The sequence below is a fragment of the Petaurus breviceps genome, unplaced genomic scaffold, assembly GCF_028583685.1.
Source record: "Petaurus breviceps papuanus isolate PSGF00001 unplaced genomic scaffold, PetGlider_PUasm1.0 90650, whole genome shotgun sequence".
Classification (NCBI taxonomy): domain Eukaryota; kingdom Metazoa; phylum Chordata; class Mammalia; order Diprotodontia; family Petauridae; genus Petaurus; species Petaurus breviceps.
In genome coordinates, this window is record NW_027187299.1 from 348,846 (window position 1) to 365,996 (window position 17,151).

At 37.3% G+C, this 17,151-nt stretch overlaps 1 protein-coding gene, 1 long non-coding RNA gene and 1 pseudogene across 4 annotated transcripts in view; 2 read left to right on the forward strand and 1 right to left on the reverse strand.

Annotated features, from left to right (window-relative positions):
• Positions 1 to 1,556: 1,556 nt before the first annotated feature.
• On the forward strand, positions 1,557 to 3,511 carry LOC138143667 (RNA-binding protein with serine-rich domain 1-like; annotated as a pseudogene).
• Positions 3,512 to 7,592: 4,081 nt separating this feature from the next.
• LOC138143577 (uncharacterized) lies at positions 7,593 to 8,657 on the forward strand. The gene is made up of 2 exons (XR_011163730.1): positions 7,593 to 7,938; positions 8,227 to 8,657. It is a non-coding gene; the product is annotated as an uncharacterized lncRNA (long non-coding RNA).
• Positions 8,658 to 14,761: 6,104 nt separating this feature from the next.
• GGPS1 (geranylgeranyl diphosphate synthase 1) overlaps positions 14,762 to 17,151 on the reverse strand; it is a 40,850-nt gene continuing 38,460 nt past the window's right edge. For all 3 annotated transcript variants that reach the window (XM_069064832.1, XM_069064834.1, XM_069064833.1), the window contains one exon: positions 14,762 to 16,001. In XM_069064832.1, coding sequence (XP_068920933.1) covers positions 15,243 to 16,001 — 759 coding nt within the window. In that variant the 3' untranslated portion in view covers positions 14,762 to 15,242. The remainder of the gene's footprint in view (positions 16,002 to 17,151) is intronic.

Below are 17,151 nucleotides of genomic sequence, written 5' to 3' on the forward strand. Positions count from 1 at the left end.
AAAAGGAAAGAAAAATATATTTCAAAAACTTGAGGGGATAATAATGTCAAGTAGCAGATAGGACATGTTTGCCAGGGGAAAGAGAGACAGACTGAAAAACAGACAGATATAGGATGATACATGAGGTGGCTCTGGAAGAGAGAGAGGGGATGGAAATAAGTAGAAGTAAATTGGTTGGTTTGGGCGAGAAAGAGAGCTATTTCTTCCTCAAGACTCAGACCAAGAATTTGAAAGGAAGATGGGGTAGAAAGGAAGATGAAGTTGAGGGGATTTGGAATGTAGAATTAGAAAGAGGCAGCTTATAATGGATGACTTCTCTTTTTCTTACTAAAGCCTTTCAACCCTCCAAATCATATTGTCTCCACTTTAACCATCTTTTTTACATTATCCTCATGAGAGCCTTGGACTCTGCCCCTGGCATCATCTTAGACTCTGATAGGCGAGCTTTCACCTTACCTTACCTGGAATGAGGCATCTACACTACTTCCTAATTATCTTCACATCATTCTGAGAGATCTCTCCCCACTTTCTTGCTTCCTAGTTGTGTTGTCTTTCCAATTAGAATGTAAGCTCCTTGAGGACAGGGTCTGTTTTGCTTTGTAGTACTTGTATTTTCAGGATCAATGCTTGGTATATGCAAAGTGCTTAATAAATATACTATCAGGGGTGACTAGGTGGCTCAGTGAATAGAGCACTGATCCTGGAGTGAGGAGGACCTGAGTTCAAATGTGACCTCAGACACTTAACACATACTAGCCATGTGACCTTGGGCAAGTCATTTAACCTCAATTTCCCTGCCTTACCCCTCCAAAAAGCAAAAATACCAAAACAAAACACTATTGTCTATCTAATTCATTCCTTTTATCATTTCTTACAAGTATAATAATATTCCATTACATTGGTGTACCCATAATTTGCTCATTTGTTCATTCCCCAATTGAGGGCATACTATTGTTAAACTGATAAACATTAACAACTTCAAAAGAGCATGACTTGACACTATAAAACTCTATTAGATAGATCTTATTTTTTAAAAAGATAGATACATTTCATACCATACTTCCAACATTGTCCTACTTGTTTGCATTCCCTTCTGAATTTGTTTGTCCTTATTTGTATATTTTAAATAACATTTTATCAACATCTTTTCTTTTCACATCACTTATATTTCCCAAAATATCTTCACCTCAACAAAAATATCCCTTATAACAAAGAACTTTTTTAAAAAGTTCAGCAAAATTCACTCTACAATGAAAAAATCTGACATTATTTGCATTTTTTACAGTCATAGTTTTCTACTTCTTCAAAGAAGTGGAGGGAAATGCCTTGTAACATGACTTCTTTGGATCCAAGCATTCATTTTCTATTATGTTGATGTTCTTGGTAAGGGTTTTTTCATTTACATTGTTAAAGGTATCATGTATTTTGTTTTCCTGGTTGTGCTCACTTTATTTGCATCTTTTTGTATAAATCTTTTCATCTTATTGTATTTATCATCTTTTTTTTTCTTTTTTAAAGACTATGTCTTCCTGGATGAAGAATGAAGAGGAAGAGTGGACTGCAGAGGCAGTGGGCTTGGGAACATGCTGTTCTTTGTAGTAAATTGCAGTTGATTATGGATCAATTCTCAGAATCAGAACTTTGAACTACCTCAGAAGGGGGAAATGAATGTATCAGGAATGAAAAGAGTCAAAGAAAATAATTTTTAAAATCCAGTGCTAAGGCTCCCTCTTTCACCAAGCATCAAGTTAGAACTGATGACAAGTCAAAGGACCAATCTAAAGATAAGGGGGTCACCAGAGAATCACACGAAAAAGACCATGATGGAGGCAAAGCTTTTATAAGAGGCACAATGCATCCAGCCATGGCACTGCTTCCAGGTCTGGCTCTGTCGCTAGTCCTAGCAGTGGGTCTAACTCTTCTTCAGCATCAAGCCATTCAAGAAGCTCTAGCACCTTCTGAAGCTTTTTTTTTGTATGTATAAGGTGGATTTTTGTTTTTTAAGATACTAGCTCCCAGGATCTATGTCCATAACAATCTCTAGTTTCCAGGCTCATAGTTTTGTAAACATCTCCACCATGCTTGTGTAGCATTATGTAATGGTAAATAATTTAAACATTTGAGCTCAGCTGGTAAAATAACCATTGTGACTGCACAGTGATATATAAGGAATTAATGTAAACCCTATTGTTGGCAAATTGCCTTCTTTGTCTGTTGCCCTATAAATCAAGTGGGCAGTGGGCAGTAAGTGGGGAATCTGAATGCACAAGGTGGAATGCAGTACATGCCTTGATTGGCCCCTGAGTGGGGGAGGTGAAAACTTCTCAGACTATGTCCTGGAATCTAATGGCAGATCTCAGTTTTGGTTTCACCCTTCCCCCTTCTTTGCTGCTGTCAATCAGCATTAAGCCTATTAGGAGTCTTTCGACCCTCCACCCGGCCCCCATTCTTTGTCTCCTTCCCACCATAAGACTGTGAGCCCCCCTCCCAGCCAATGGGAGAGAGGGACAGTGGGGGAATGTGACCCAACTGAATTGGATTTTAAAAACCCTGCTTTGCCCCATATTGAACATCTCCTCTCACTGATCTGTTGTGGAGAGGACCATCTTTTTCCTTTGGGGAAAAGAATAAAGTTTCCTATTTTTATCCTGAGAAACCTCCGAGTTTTAATTAAATTTTGAATGGAGTTTTTCATCCCACACACCCCCATAAAGGTTGGGATGGGGCTTTGTCTGTATGTGCTTGCCTCAACCAGCCCCCATTGAGGATTAGGGAGCCTGTAGGAGTTGTAGCTCCTACTATGTTCTTGCTTGTTCCTGAAAGAAGAGTTGTAGGGAAGCTGTAGGAGTTGGTACTCCCATTATCAACAACCCCTTGAGAAGACTAGACTATAATAAGGTAAGCTTATTTAACCCCTTATTATGTCTCTGATCCTGTCTTCCTATCTGCTCAGATCAAGAGTGAAATGCTAGAATACCTGCCAGAAAAGCTCCTGTTCTCACTCCATGTCTCCTGTGTCTCCAGCATTTACCTGTCTGACAGCTCCTACTCCAACAGTTCCTTTGGATCTCCAAATCCATCTTGAATAGATATGATAATAGGCATCAATTCCCATTCCAAATGAAAACCACCTTAAAGGGAGGAGAAGGAATAGAAGAGAAAAAGTCCTTTACCAAAACCCACCCAAGTACTATTAGAAGCCTTCCTAGAAATATGACTATGGGTTGCATTGTGGAAATATTTTCCACCTGTAGGAAAATTTAAATGAGTGATATGCCTGTGGAAAGGATGCACCTCACCCATTGGAAGGTTCTATATAGAATTTCAGAACCCAGGTAAAGCTGAAAAGGCATTGAAACATATGGCTGGAGGACAGATTGATGGTCAGGGGGAAAAAAAAAACCATTCCAGTATTGGCCTGCTCTCCCAGGGACCCCACCCAGCCAGTTTGGCCCAAACAGAAGTATGTCGCTCCCGTCTCCAATGTGGCATCAATCACTTCAGTGCATGACTAGAAGGTCCTGCTCTTGTAGATGCAGATTTCCTGTATCCCACAATCACTCCAACTTCAATTCTTCCCAATAAATAAGTTGCTATTTAAATTAGAAACAAACCTTATTGAACACAAAGAGAGAATCTCATGCCAATGGGCTTTGAGACAGGAGTTACACAAACAATATCTAAGCATTTGTACTGAGGGGTGGGGGTTAAGGAGGGATAGAGAAATGGGAACCAAGAACTGGCTAGCAAAGGCTCGGTGCATTGGCTGTCTCCTTACCCTTGAAGGCTTCTAGACAGTATATTAAGATATTTCTCATTATGGAAACGTTTTGTGTAACTACACATATACAATCTATATTGAATTGCTTGTCTTCCTAGTGGGGGTGGGTGAGGAGGGAAGAAGTGAAAGAATCTGGAAATCAAAGTTTTAAAAACAAATGTTAAAAAAATTGTTTTTTACATGCAACTGGGAAAGAAGATATACAGACACTGGGGTATAGAAATCCATCTTGCCCTACTAGAAAGTTGGGGGGGATGGGGCAGGATATAAGACAGAACAGATTGGGGGAAGGGGCATTCAGTAGGCTCACTATTTTGGGGTGGGTAGGGAAAAGACGGGGAGAAAATTTGTAATTCAAAATATTGTGGAAATGAATGTTGAAAACAAAGAATAAATAAATACATTAAAAAAAGATATTTCTCAAGACTGAATTTTGACTGTGTTGTAGTAAGGTTCTCCACAGAAATCTCAGCTCTCCCATACTTCTGAGAATATCAGAAAACAAGCAGAGCCAGACCAGGCAAGGAGATGATCAAGATGTTAAAGCTTGCTTACCCCAAATCTGTACTTTTTTTTTACTTCTTCAAAATTCTTTGAAAAGTATGGTGACCTAATGTTTGTTTATTGGTCATTATGCTTCTTCTTCTTCTTCTAGCAATCAGGGTTAAGTAACTTGCCCAAGGTTATACGGCCAGTTATTTTTGTGTGGGTGCCGAGTATCTGAGGCTGGAATAAATCCCAGGTCTCCCGACTCTGGGGCCAGCCCTCTTACTTAATGCACCACCTGGCCACCCCAGTCATTATGATTCTTTAAGAAAAGAGAATATGAGCTCAAAATTAGGGACCTACTCACTTCATGTCCATTTTAACTTCTATTTGAGTTAAGCCTGGAGTCAGTCTGCTTGCTTGTTTTGCTTTTTTTCCTTCTGATTTTGGGGCCAAAAAATGTACTGGGAAAGAGTACATATTTTTCATTTCACCACCTTTTACTCATTGATGTAAATTATTCTTTTTTTTAAAGCTCACAAACTGATTTTTTTTTAAATTCACACTCCTGAGTGCCCTCCTCTCTCAGAAATTAGTAAGCAGGTTGTTGTGCCAGCCCCTGGGAGATTGCCTCATCAAGGAGCCAGGTCTTTGAGGCTGTGGTCCCTTGAGAAGCTTTCAAGGTTAATTTTGTAAGATGTAAATTTCATGCTTGCCTTTTATTGTACAATCAGTATTAGAAAACTTCTTTGTTTTTTATCTTTGCAGAATTTTAGATAATGTTGTGTTTCACTTTTGTTGTCTACAATGGAAGAAAATTGTACTAAATAAATTTTTAAGTTGAAAAAATCAAAACAAAACAAAAAAAGATTAGATCTCCCTATTTCACCTGGGCAGGAAGTGAAGGGGCCACTTATGGGCTTGGTCCCACTCTGATCAAAGCATGAATCCCATCTGGACACTGAATCACTTTAGACCACTGTAGCTCAGCACTCTTGAGATCACAAGATCCACCAGCCTTAGCCTCCCTGGTGATGATAATGAGGAGGGGGTGGAAGAGGCGAGGAGAAGGGTGAGGAGGAGGGGGATGATAATAGTAATAGCTAACATTTATATAGTGCTTACTGTGTACCAGGTACTGTGCTAAGTGCTTCACAATTATTGTCTCACTTGATTCTTATAATAACCTTGGGAGAAAGATGTTATTATTCAATCCATTTTACAGATGAGGAAACTGAGGTAAACAGGAGTTAAGTGACTTACCCAGAATCACACAGCTAGTAGGTATCTGGTAGTAGGGATTACAAGTGTGAGCTACCAAACCTGGCTTGTTCCTAATTTCTTATAGAATGTTAATATTCATTACATCCCTATACCATTAGTGTTTAGCCATTCTCCAAATGATGGGAATCCATCTACTTTGTTTGTGATTCTTTGCTACTACCATACCAAAAAAAAGTGTTGCTATAAATATTTTGTTGCATATGGGGTCTTTATTTTTATCACTGACCTCCTTTAGGTTATATGCCTAGCAATGCAGTCTGTGGATCAAAGGGTATTGATATTTTAGTTTAATTTACTCAAGTTTCTTTTTTACTACTGAACTCTTATTTTCTCAAAAGCAATATTTGGAAATAATCAATTTGGTTTCAAATCCATTTTTCCCATTGTAAGATATTGTTTAGTTTTGTAGGATGTTTATCCATTAGTGTATGCTATTTTTCTTTGCTTTTTGCCAATTTTTTTGAGGTCACTTCTCATTGATTATGGTGAGTAATCCAAGGAATTCTGAACAGAATTCTTGGATATAGTGAGCTAACTTCTTGACTGCTTGCAGTATTTTCTTTTACTCCAGAAGCTTTAGAGCATGTTGCATGAGTTTCTGGTGAAGTTAAACGTTGAACATTTTTTTTTGAGGGGGGTAAAGTAGGGCATTTGGGGCTAAGTGACTTGCCCAAGGTCACATGGCTAGTTTTTGTGTTAAGTGTTTGAGGCCAGATTTGAACTCAGGTCCTCCTGACTCCAGGGCCGGTGCTCTGTTCACTGCACCACCTAGCTGCCCCTAAACCTTGAACATCTTGTGAATATTTTTTGCTCTTGACAACTTCTCCTCTAAGTCTAATACTTTCAGGTAATTTTATGTTTTTCCTGAAAATTTTCATTTAAGATTTTAATTTTATCATTTTTCTCCATAAAAGGCCAAAAATTCTAGGTCCTTTCTCTAAGTAGTATTTTGCTGGTCAATTAAAATTTTTAAAAATCTCTTGTGTTATTCCAATGATTTATTTTCCTTTGACTTTGTGTCATTAACATTTTATTTCTGTCTCCCCCTCTTGTCCTTTCCAGTGTCCATGGAGTTGTGAAGGTGTTCCAGTTTGGGCTTTAAACCATCAATTCTTCTTTTGAATGTTTCCTTAAGATTTCTCTGTTCACTTATCTCTTAAGTTCTTTTATTAGGTCTTCTAACTAATTCTCCAGTGTTTCTTATGGTAATTCCATTTTCTTTTCTGGGGCTTCAGTTGTAGATCTATTTCTCTGGAGTTTTCCTCTAATATTCTTTTAAACTCATGGTATATCACATATATATTATATTATGGATTTTTCTCTGCTTGGCCATTTCTTTCAGTCTATCTGTAGTTCTTTTCTATGGGGATTTCTTTCTTTTTCCTCCTTCTGGTTATATTTGGAGGGCAATTGGGGTTAAGTAATTTGCCCAAGGTCACGTGGCTAGTTTTTTTGTGTGGGTGTTAAGTGTCTGAAGTCGGATTTGAACTCAGGTCCTCCTGCTCTGGGCTGGCGCTTTACTCATTGTGCCACCTAGCCACCCCTAAGACGGCTAAAATAATTTAAGACATCTATAGTATTATCCTTAAGCCTTCTCTTCCCAAAATTTTTTCCTTTAACCCCAGTTTCTTCAGTTCTTATTGACCAATCCATTCACATTGCATGATTTCTAGACCCCTCACCACTCCATTTACCCTCTTCTATATGTTTTAGGTTTTTAATATCCTTCCTAAAGTGTGGAGCCAGGACCTAGATGTGAGTCAGGACCCCAGATGTAGTCTGGCCTGAGTAGAAGACAGCAGGACCGTCATCCTCCGTGATAATCCCATTGTACTTTGATTTAATTCAAGTGTTTAAGTGCTGACTGTATGAAGCAGTGTGCTAGATTCTGAGGTTATCAAGAAAACCTAAAGTAGACCATAGTGAAATCTTTGTGCACAATATTCAAATGAGGTCTCCTTTAGGACAGAGACCAATAATCATGCCTTTTTTTATATGCTGTGATAGTAATGGCAATTAAAGATTCCCCTGTATTGGCTTGGTTTTCAAATTGATTGTATTAAAACCCAGAGTTTGTTAATCCCACCTGTGGGATGGGCTTGTTGATGTGAAAAGAAAGTCCTGAAGTGGGAGGAGCTGGTGACGTAGATTTGGAGAGACACTGGAGAGAGGCGGAAGATCTTTTTTGGAAGCAGCACCTCGTGGAGAGAGAGAGAGACTAAGAGGATTGCTGGTGGCCGCTTTGAATTGCCCTGGACTTTTGAGACCTGCCCCCCTGAGCTGCCAAGGACTGAGGAGACATGGCTGTTTTGCTGGTACTTTGTCTGTCTGTTTTGATGTTATTTTGCCAGATTTGTCCACTGGTGAAAGACTGTCCTGTTGAAGAAGTCCTGGAACCTGGCATTTGGTTAAGAAGGCCTGAGACTGTCCTGCAGACAGAGAGTGAATACTGTCCACTGGTGAGGGACAGTACTGTTGTTGCAGGGGTCTGGAGACTGTCCTGCAGACAGAATGAATACTGTCCACTGGTGAGGGACAGTACTGTTGTTGCAGGGGTCTGGGAGCCTTTCTGTTGGTTCAGAAGCCCTGAAGAAGGATTTTCTTGTTGTATGTTTACAGAAATCCTGGGAGAGGGCTTTGCTAATGTGTTCAGGGGTTCTAGGACTGTTCTACAGACAGAGGATAAATTCATGAAGGGACTGGCAATGTATCTTATGGCCTTGCTAAGCCTTGTCTCCCCAGGAACTAAGATTGCTGAGAACTTGCCTCGTGTCAAGATGAAGAAAAGACCTCCATTTGGGTATTAAGTGCTGTGTTTAAACTTGATGTAACTCTGGGGTAGATTCAATTGTGATCCAGGGGTGGGGAACTTTTGACCTTTTTGTGTTCTATGGTTGAGCAAATGAATGTATTTTACTTATGTTTGGAAACTAATCTCCATTTGAGAAGAGGGGTTTTGTGGTGGACCAAATGAAGGTATAGCCTAGGGGTGGAGAAGTATTTAGAACAGAGACTTTGTAATTGATTGAATGATTGGAAGATCCTGGGGTGGGGTAGTACTTGGAGATTGTTTAATCACACTTAGTAAATGCTGTATTTTGAATGATGTCATGTTTTGATCTTCTCTGTTCTTGGTTTGTCACTAAATAAAATAGAGAGCACCTATGCTGGTATTTTGAACCTGGGAAGTTGCCTTCTTTTGGCATTATATTACATATGCCAGCATTTACCACAGAGCCTTAATAAATGGCACATAGTAAGCAGTTAATAAATGCTTATTGACTTATTGAAATAATAAAAGAATGCAAGAAAAGGAGAAGAGTCAAGTAGGCTGTACAGAGGTAGCTTCCTAGAGGAGCTGAGTTTAGAGCAGGGTATGAAAGGAAAAGAAGACTCGGGTTTATAGAGAAGTTGGAGGGCATCCATGGATGGATGGATGAATGGGTTGGTGTGTGGGTGGGGTTATGACATGTAATTGGCTTAGATATACAACAGGAATGAGGGACAAGCTAACTGGAACCAGAATTCTGGAGAGTAATAAGAAAGAAAGATGATATGATGGGAGAAGTAGGGATAAAGAGAAAGTAAAATGGCTGGGATGGGAGGACAGGCTTTGATAGTCTGATGAAGTAGTTTGATCAAATTGCTTGTTCAGAAAATCAGGGAGGGGCTACTTACAAACTCTGTTCATCTCTGTGTCCAAGGAAGTTGATCAAAAATTATTACAGCCCACTAAGAGCACAGCATTCTATGCTTCTTCTCTGGTAAGAAAATCCAAGAGTTCCTAGGTGCCCAGCTTTTAGGGAACCCTCTCTATGTCATTCCCCGCCTCTCCTTCTAAACCTTGTTCACAACTCTCCTCCTCCAGGAAGCCTTCTTTGATTAAGCCAGTATGACTCTGGCCCTCTTCTTCCTCTGTCCAGGTGGGGAGTCATATCCTTATTTGTGTGTGCTCTGTCCAAAAGAATATAGATTTTGATTGCTTATACTTAAGGTATCTTGGGGTTTGGGGACTAGATTTTTTCTTCTCTACTTATTTATTCTATTGGGTTTTTTTCCTTTGAAAAACTGGGAATAATAAACTCTTTTGTCTCATGGAGTTTTCATTTATGATTTCTTGAAATAAAGCTCTGAAAAACAGACTCTGATAAAGCCTGTTGGGATTCAAATTGAGCTACTGGACTATGCCTTTAGATCTGAATCAGTTTGGCTTCCACTAATTGACCAATAACAGATCCCAGCCTAAGCCTCAGAGGAAGAGCATCACTTCCATAAAGGGTTAGCAATTAACAAAACTTTATTACAACTCAAGGGAAGGAGAATAGATGCCAGTTGGGAAAAGTCTTGGTGTGTGGCCTCATCATCCTCAGACAAGGAAGCACACGGTGAGAATCTGTTTTGCTTGATAATATGACTTTGTTATAAGGGCTTTTTTCCTTTACTTTGGGTGGGGCAGGGGAGGGGGAAAGATAGGGGGAAACAGGAATAGGACAAGAATAAAAAGCAACAACAAAAAAGGTAATCCTTGAGACATTTTAATGTAGAGAAAAGACCAGAAAAAAAATGCACAGACAAGCAGTAAAGCTTTGAATGCTACAGGCTGAATTTATTATAAACTTAAAACAGAAAACAAACTTTACATAATAGAGACCTGCAGTTTCATGGACAATCTATTTTTTTTGTTCTATTTGTACGAGTATGTTCTATGTGTATAGAAATGCTCATTTTTTGGCGCCTGTTAAGTTCAGAATAAAATATATATATATATATATATTTTTTTTTTTTTTAAATATGGAAGCAATGCCAGATAACAGAAGATCAATATAAGAACATGACAGTCTTGCAAAAATAGTGTCAGGATTGCTAAAGCTTAGTATCAGCTGAGGCTAATAAAGGGAGCTAAGGACAATAAAAAATTTTGTGTGTGTGTGTTTACTATATGGAGAAAAAAAGAGGATCAAAGAAGGGACCTTAAAGGTAGATGGGATAACTGACAACTGAGATAAGGGGGAATTGCTCAATACTTTTATTCCTGCTTTCTCTGCAAAGGAGAATGATTTTTACATGGGAAATTAAAGGACAAAAATGACTTAAGTGGGAACTTATGCCAAGATAAGTATGAACACAATAAGAGCTCTCAAGTGCCCTTGTTGAACTGAAGCCACTATTGCCCAGATGAACTACATCCTTGGGTGCTTAAGACTGGCAAGTGTAACTGTTGAGCCACTGTCAGTGATACTTGAAAGACAATGGAAAAATGAAACAAGTACCACAAGATTGAATAAGGGCAAAGGTCCTGATAAGAAAAGAAAGGAAAGAAAGAGTGTCTGAAAACCGTGGGCCAAAGAGCTTGACTTTAGTTCTTGGAACAATAGAACACATTCCATTAAAGAGATGATTGATGGTTAAAAAGTCTTCATGGCTTCATCAAGTTCAGGTCATGCCAAACTAATCCCATTTCCCTTTCTGACAGAATTACTAATCAAATATAGATGAAGGGAATGCTGTGGGTATAGCCTACCTAGATTTTATTTTTGCTTTTTTGGAGGGGCGAGGGCAGGGAAATTGGGGTTAAGTGACTTGCCCAAGGTTATACAGCTAGTAAGTGTTAAATGTCTGAGGCCGGATTTGAACTCAGGTCCTCCTGATTCCAGGGCCAGTGCTCTATTCACTGTGCCACTTAGCTGCCCCTTTTTGTTTTTGTTTTTTTTGCCTACCTAGATTTTAGCAAGGCTTTTTGTAGAGTTATCTCATACTACTTCTGTAGAGATGGACAGTTATGGATTAGATGAGAATAGATTCAGACAAACTGATAACTAGTTGGATAGCCAGACTTAAAGTGTAGTTAATAATGGTTCATTTTCAATGAAACAGGAAGTTTTTTTGTGGAGTATTCAAGGGATCTGTGCTTGGATCTAGGCTGTTTAGCACTTTTAACTTGGATAAAGACATAGATGATATACTCAACAAATCTGTAGATGACATAGTCCTAGGAGGGAGAGCTAACACTGGATGATAGGATACAAAAGGATCTTCTTCACAGGTTAGAGCATAGGGCTGAATCAAAACAATACAAATAAATCTATTTTATTAAGTATAACACAGGTAAGGCATTGACAGCAGTTACCCTAAAATTTTATTTTTTGGTTGTTTTTAGTGGGCTGCAAATTTGATGAATCAGCAGTGTGACATGGTCACCAAAAAAACTAATGGAATATTGATCTTTATTATGAGAGGCATAGTTTCTAGGAATAGGGAGGTGAAAGCACCACTGCATTCTGCTCTCATTAGATGAAATGTGATAGGAGAACACAGGGTTCATCAGATTTTGTTCAGTTCTGGGTGTCAAGGTAGAAATTGATGAGGTGGAAAGTATGTAAAAAAAAAAAAGGTCAGGATAATGAAGGACCTTGCATCCATGTCACATGAAAATCATTTGAAAGAACTAGGGATATTTGGTCTTCTCGAGAAAGGTACTGGCGAGGATGGAAGAGACATAATAAGCTACCTCAAGTATCTGAAGGGTTTATTTTGATTGGTTCCAGAGGGAAGAAGCAACAGCAGAAAGAAGTTGCTGAGGCAAACTGCCTGAGAAAAAAAGCTGATCAAAAGTAAAAATGGCCTGAGAAGAGCAGTGACAAATACTCCTTTCTTGTATGTTTTCTGGTAGAGGCTGAACAATGTATGTTATAGTGGCAATTTCTTTGGTGTATGGGTTGGACTAGGTGAGCGCAAGGGTCCCTTCCAACTCTAGAAATCTGAGATTTCATGACTCAGAGAATGATAGTGGGAAAATTGCCAGAAAATGACAAGTTACTCAAATGGAAATATTTAAAATATAATTGGAGATATAAATACATGTGCACAGAGGTGATAAGTAATATGAGATCAGATGAAGACTGAATTAAAGATCAAAAGACTAAGTCCTGAAGTTTGAAGAAGGGTCCATAATTAGGAGAAAGGAGAGGGGCCACTCTAGTAAGAAAGGGAGTAGTCAGAGGTAGGACATCCAGAATAGAATAATTTGGGTACTTATAAAATGTTATAGACAGGGAAATACAGTCTGAGAAAAAGCCATTGAATTCGGTAACTAGATAGCACACTTTAAGAACTTTATTTTAGAGTGATAGGGACAGAAGTTAGACATGTTAAGGGGAAAGGGATGCTGCACAAATGGAAATAGCTACAGACAGATGGTCTGAGAGCAATTTGGGAGAAAAAAAGGAAATAAATTTTTTATCAACAAATTTCATGATCACCAATTGGGCATGGATAGAGATTGCATGAATGGGAAATAACCCCCAAACCAGGAAAACTTAATTAGCTTGGTCTTTTCATGTACTTGTTAATGGGATTAAAACCAAGGGAGACATGGTCTATTGAATCAAGTCTACTAATATGTCCCAGTCAGTTCTTACACTTCTCTGTAATGATTCCAAGGTCATGAGTTGTAGTGGCTATGAAAGTCATTATTACTTCATGTGACAAACTAGTATTAAAAATTATTTTGTAAGGCAATCTTCTCCAAACCAAAGTCACAAATACAGATGCTTCTGAGACAACAAATGTACCTAACTTTTCATAAAGCCTTAAAAATCAGTTATAGACTAGGTCAAGGACCCAATTTGGGTGTCAGAGTCAATCCTTTAATATTTAAGCAGAGTTATTTCTGAGATGAGCATCGAGTAACCATCTTTTTGTAACAACTAATACACTTCAGATTAAATTCAAGAAGTATCAGATAATGAGGTTTTAAGACACACTAACCAAATGAGCTAATAAGTGTAAAAATCCTCCTAGTGCTATGTCAGCTACTGACACCAACAACAAAGTATTGGTAGTAATCAATCATGCACCAGCTTTAACAGAGACTACTGAAATGATAATCCAGGTTTCACAGAGAAACTGATTCTTGCAGTAATAAAATAATTCTAAATGAAAAAAATTCAAGAGCAAGAAAATCTCATCCACTCTATGAAATTAGGAAAGCAAATAAATTAGTTGCATAATCCAGTTCAACTTTCTAAAACTGATCAAGCATATGTATTTTCAAATTGTTTTAGTTATAAATATACAAAGTATTTTTTCAAAAAAATGTTTTGGTTAGGTTAACTTTAAAAGCATTAAAAAAATTAAAAACAGAATTTGGGATACTATAATGGACAAAACTTTAAAGATGTATATTCTTGTTTAAGATAGTCATGTGGTATTGAAAAATATCCAGAATTCATAAATATGGTATGTTAAATAAACCAATCCTTTTTAGCTAGTTAGAATAGCATACCAAAACTGCTTCTTATTAAATACTGACCTGTAATGACTTCACCAGCACTTGTTTAATTAGCTTTGGCAAATCAACAAAGGCATTTAAGTTTCCAGTGTAATTACATAATTATTCTTGGATAATATAAAAAAATTATTGCTTTAAAATATAGTTATGTGTCACTGAAATAATGAAATCAACATGTGAGAACTTTTTTTAATGGATGAAAATCAACAGTAAAGTATTTTTTGTAGGAAGAAAATTGGCATTTTTCCACTTAATGATTTGAAAGTATGTACATATCCTCCAATTTAAATATTAAATATCACCTTTATTCTTCCTTATTTCTTGTGTGGCAAAAAAAAGGGAGAAACTGAATTCTAAATATAACAGAAAAATATTTCTGGTCTCTTACAAAAAGGTAGATCATTAGGGGCTCAAAAATACCTGTTAACAGGCAAAAATATAAAACTCTGGCCTTATTTATTTTTTTTTTTTGCTGCAGTTTAATGTACATGATTTTAAAAAAAGATACAAAACAGATGATTGCCATTTGTTTTTGGTATAAAGCTGATTCTACAATATGATTTAAAAAATTCAAAACTCCACAAAAATTGTTATTGCAGCCAATAACAAGGCAAGCTACATGTGATTAAGCAGAATTTTAAGAAGTATTAATCCCATACCATACCCTATTGTGTAGGGAATAAAATCTACTAAAACCTTTGTTTTACAGGCTAAGTATATTAATTTTCCAGCTATGTAGTCAATTTTAGATATTTTTGGAGCAAAATAAACATTTTAAGGCAGATATACATACATGTATGTATATACACACATGTGTATATAGGTAAATATATCACACACAAATATATATATATATATATATATATATATATATATACACACACATACACACCTACACACAAAGTACAATATCCATCCTGTAGCAGCAAATAACCATGATTTTTTTTATTGGAGGTTTCCTTATGACTGTCATTACAATGGAAAATTCAAAGTATTTTAAAAATTATTACAGCACTGTGGAAAATAGTGGGATAAAAATCCAATCCAGAGAGGCTGAACTCCTCTTTATTGACAAGAATGAGACATTCACAGCAATAGTCTAAGTTCTCTCATAAAACCACAATGAGATAGGGATTTAATAATTTTTCCATACTCTACTCTGGCCTTTCTTGACTCATTTAATTTTGTGCCTCGGTGGGCAATAAAGAGAAAAAAATCAATTGGATTTTATAGTTGTTTCACTGTACTTATGACCAACTGGGGCTGAACAGAGTAATAATTTATTCATCCAATGATTTCTGAAGGCTAGTAGCTTGGCTGAAATCTCAAATTGGTGACAGGTAGACTAAGCAAAAGTTCTGGCTAAACTGAGCCACCAACCTAATAATGGTTTAAAAACTATCAATTTTCTTCTTTGAACATCTTACTTAGATGTTTAATCAGAGCTACCAACTCGGGATTTCCACCAAGTGCTTCAATTTGTTTATAGGCTTCAGATTCAAGCTCCCTAAGTGTATTACGAGTATATTCAAATGAACCTACATCTTCAAGATAATGTACACAGTATTTTTTAATATCTATGTTTTCTGTTCTCTGGCGCAAGATATTCTGAACCTGAGTGCTTTCAGGTCTAGACCAAATAGCATGAATAGTAGGAAATGAAAACTTGCCCTCAGTTAGGTCTTCACAAAAACTTTTGTTTTCACTATATTCTTTGGAGTGTAGATTAGCATAATCATCCCTAATTTGGAAAAAGAGACCAAGTGTATTAAGGAGTGGCTTTAAATCTTCTTTATAATTGGAGAACAACTGCATAAGACCTACTGCTAATCCAAACAGTCCACCTGTCTTCTGCAGCACCATAGCTTTATACTCTTCTTCAGTGGGACATGTGTAATTATCCCTCCAGTAAATATCTAAGCCTTGTCCCTGGTGAAGTTCTAAGAGTTGGCGGGTAAAGAGTTTTACTGCATCTGGGTGATTGAGAGTTAAGACTTTCTCTAGACCAAGGAAATACACATAATTGGCAGAATTGATTACAGATGGAATTCCATATATGCTGTGTGCAACAGGAAAGCCACGGCGTAGTTTTGAGTTGTCTTCAATGTCATCAATAAGTAAACTGGCATTATGTAACATCTCTGTAACTTCAATGATAATCTATTAAAAGAAAAGTGAATTAAATTTTAATATTTCAGAGAAGCACACAAGTTAACAACTATGAAATGTAATACTCCAATTTTGTACTTCCATATGGTACCTCAGATTAAAAGTACAGAAAATTTCAACTACTGTGCAACAGGTATAACACATCTAAGATTTCACAAGGCCTACTTATAACTATCCAGAAGTTTCTTTAATACTAGTATTTCTAAATAATATCCAATGACATTTTAGATCCATTTGACTTACTAGATATTCATTAAGTTGACAAAAATTTAAGTGTATCAAAATTTAACAGCTAACTTTTATATAGCACTTACCATGTGCCTGGCAATGTGCTAAACATTTTACTATTATTATTTTTATTTGATCCTCCCAACAATTTGGGAGGTAAATGCTATTACTTCCCACATTACAGATGAGGAAACTGAGACAAACAGAAGTTAAGTGACTTCCTCATGGTCATTCAGTTAGAAAGTCTAAGACTGGATTCCAGGCCTGGTACATTACCTGCTATCTACCTAGCAGCTTCTGGATCTTTATCAAGAACAAGACTTTCAGGCATGATATTTACATTAAATTTTAACTTCTGCAGTTGGATATAGCAAAGTCAAACTATGACCCAGACACCACACCGGTTCACTGAAGGAACATTTTAAATTCTTCTAAAGTCTCTGATTGTCATCTCTGACCGTTATCTCATGGCTCAGGATGCAATGGGAGACCTTGGCCCTTTTAGGGTAAGGTCTTTTCAGGTTCTTACTTTGAGTGAGGCCATTCAATGAACAGGCCTCTTTAAGAAGTGAGTCAAGGGATGGTCCCTTTAATAAAAAATTAAAGGACCTGCTCAAGGTAACACAAGTTACCTTGCCACAAAGCCAAGATTGACTCAAAGATTGTAATATGAGATCTCTGGATACTCCTCCCCTAAAAAGTTGTCTTCACCTTATCCTTTTCCATTTTCCTCAGAGGAAGACTGGATTCTTCAGGTGGTCAAGGACACCTCTCTTCATGGTCTTGTTCCTTCCTGTCTATTCTAAGACCACATTCTATATTACATATCCCTTTTCTCTAGCTCTTTTTCTTCTTCTTTCTTTTTTTTTTTTAATTAAGCAATCAGGGTTAAGTAACTTGCTCAAGGTTACAC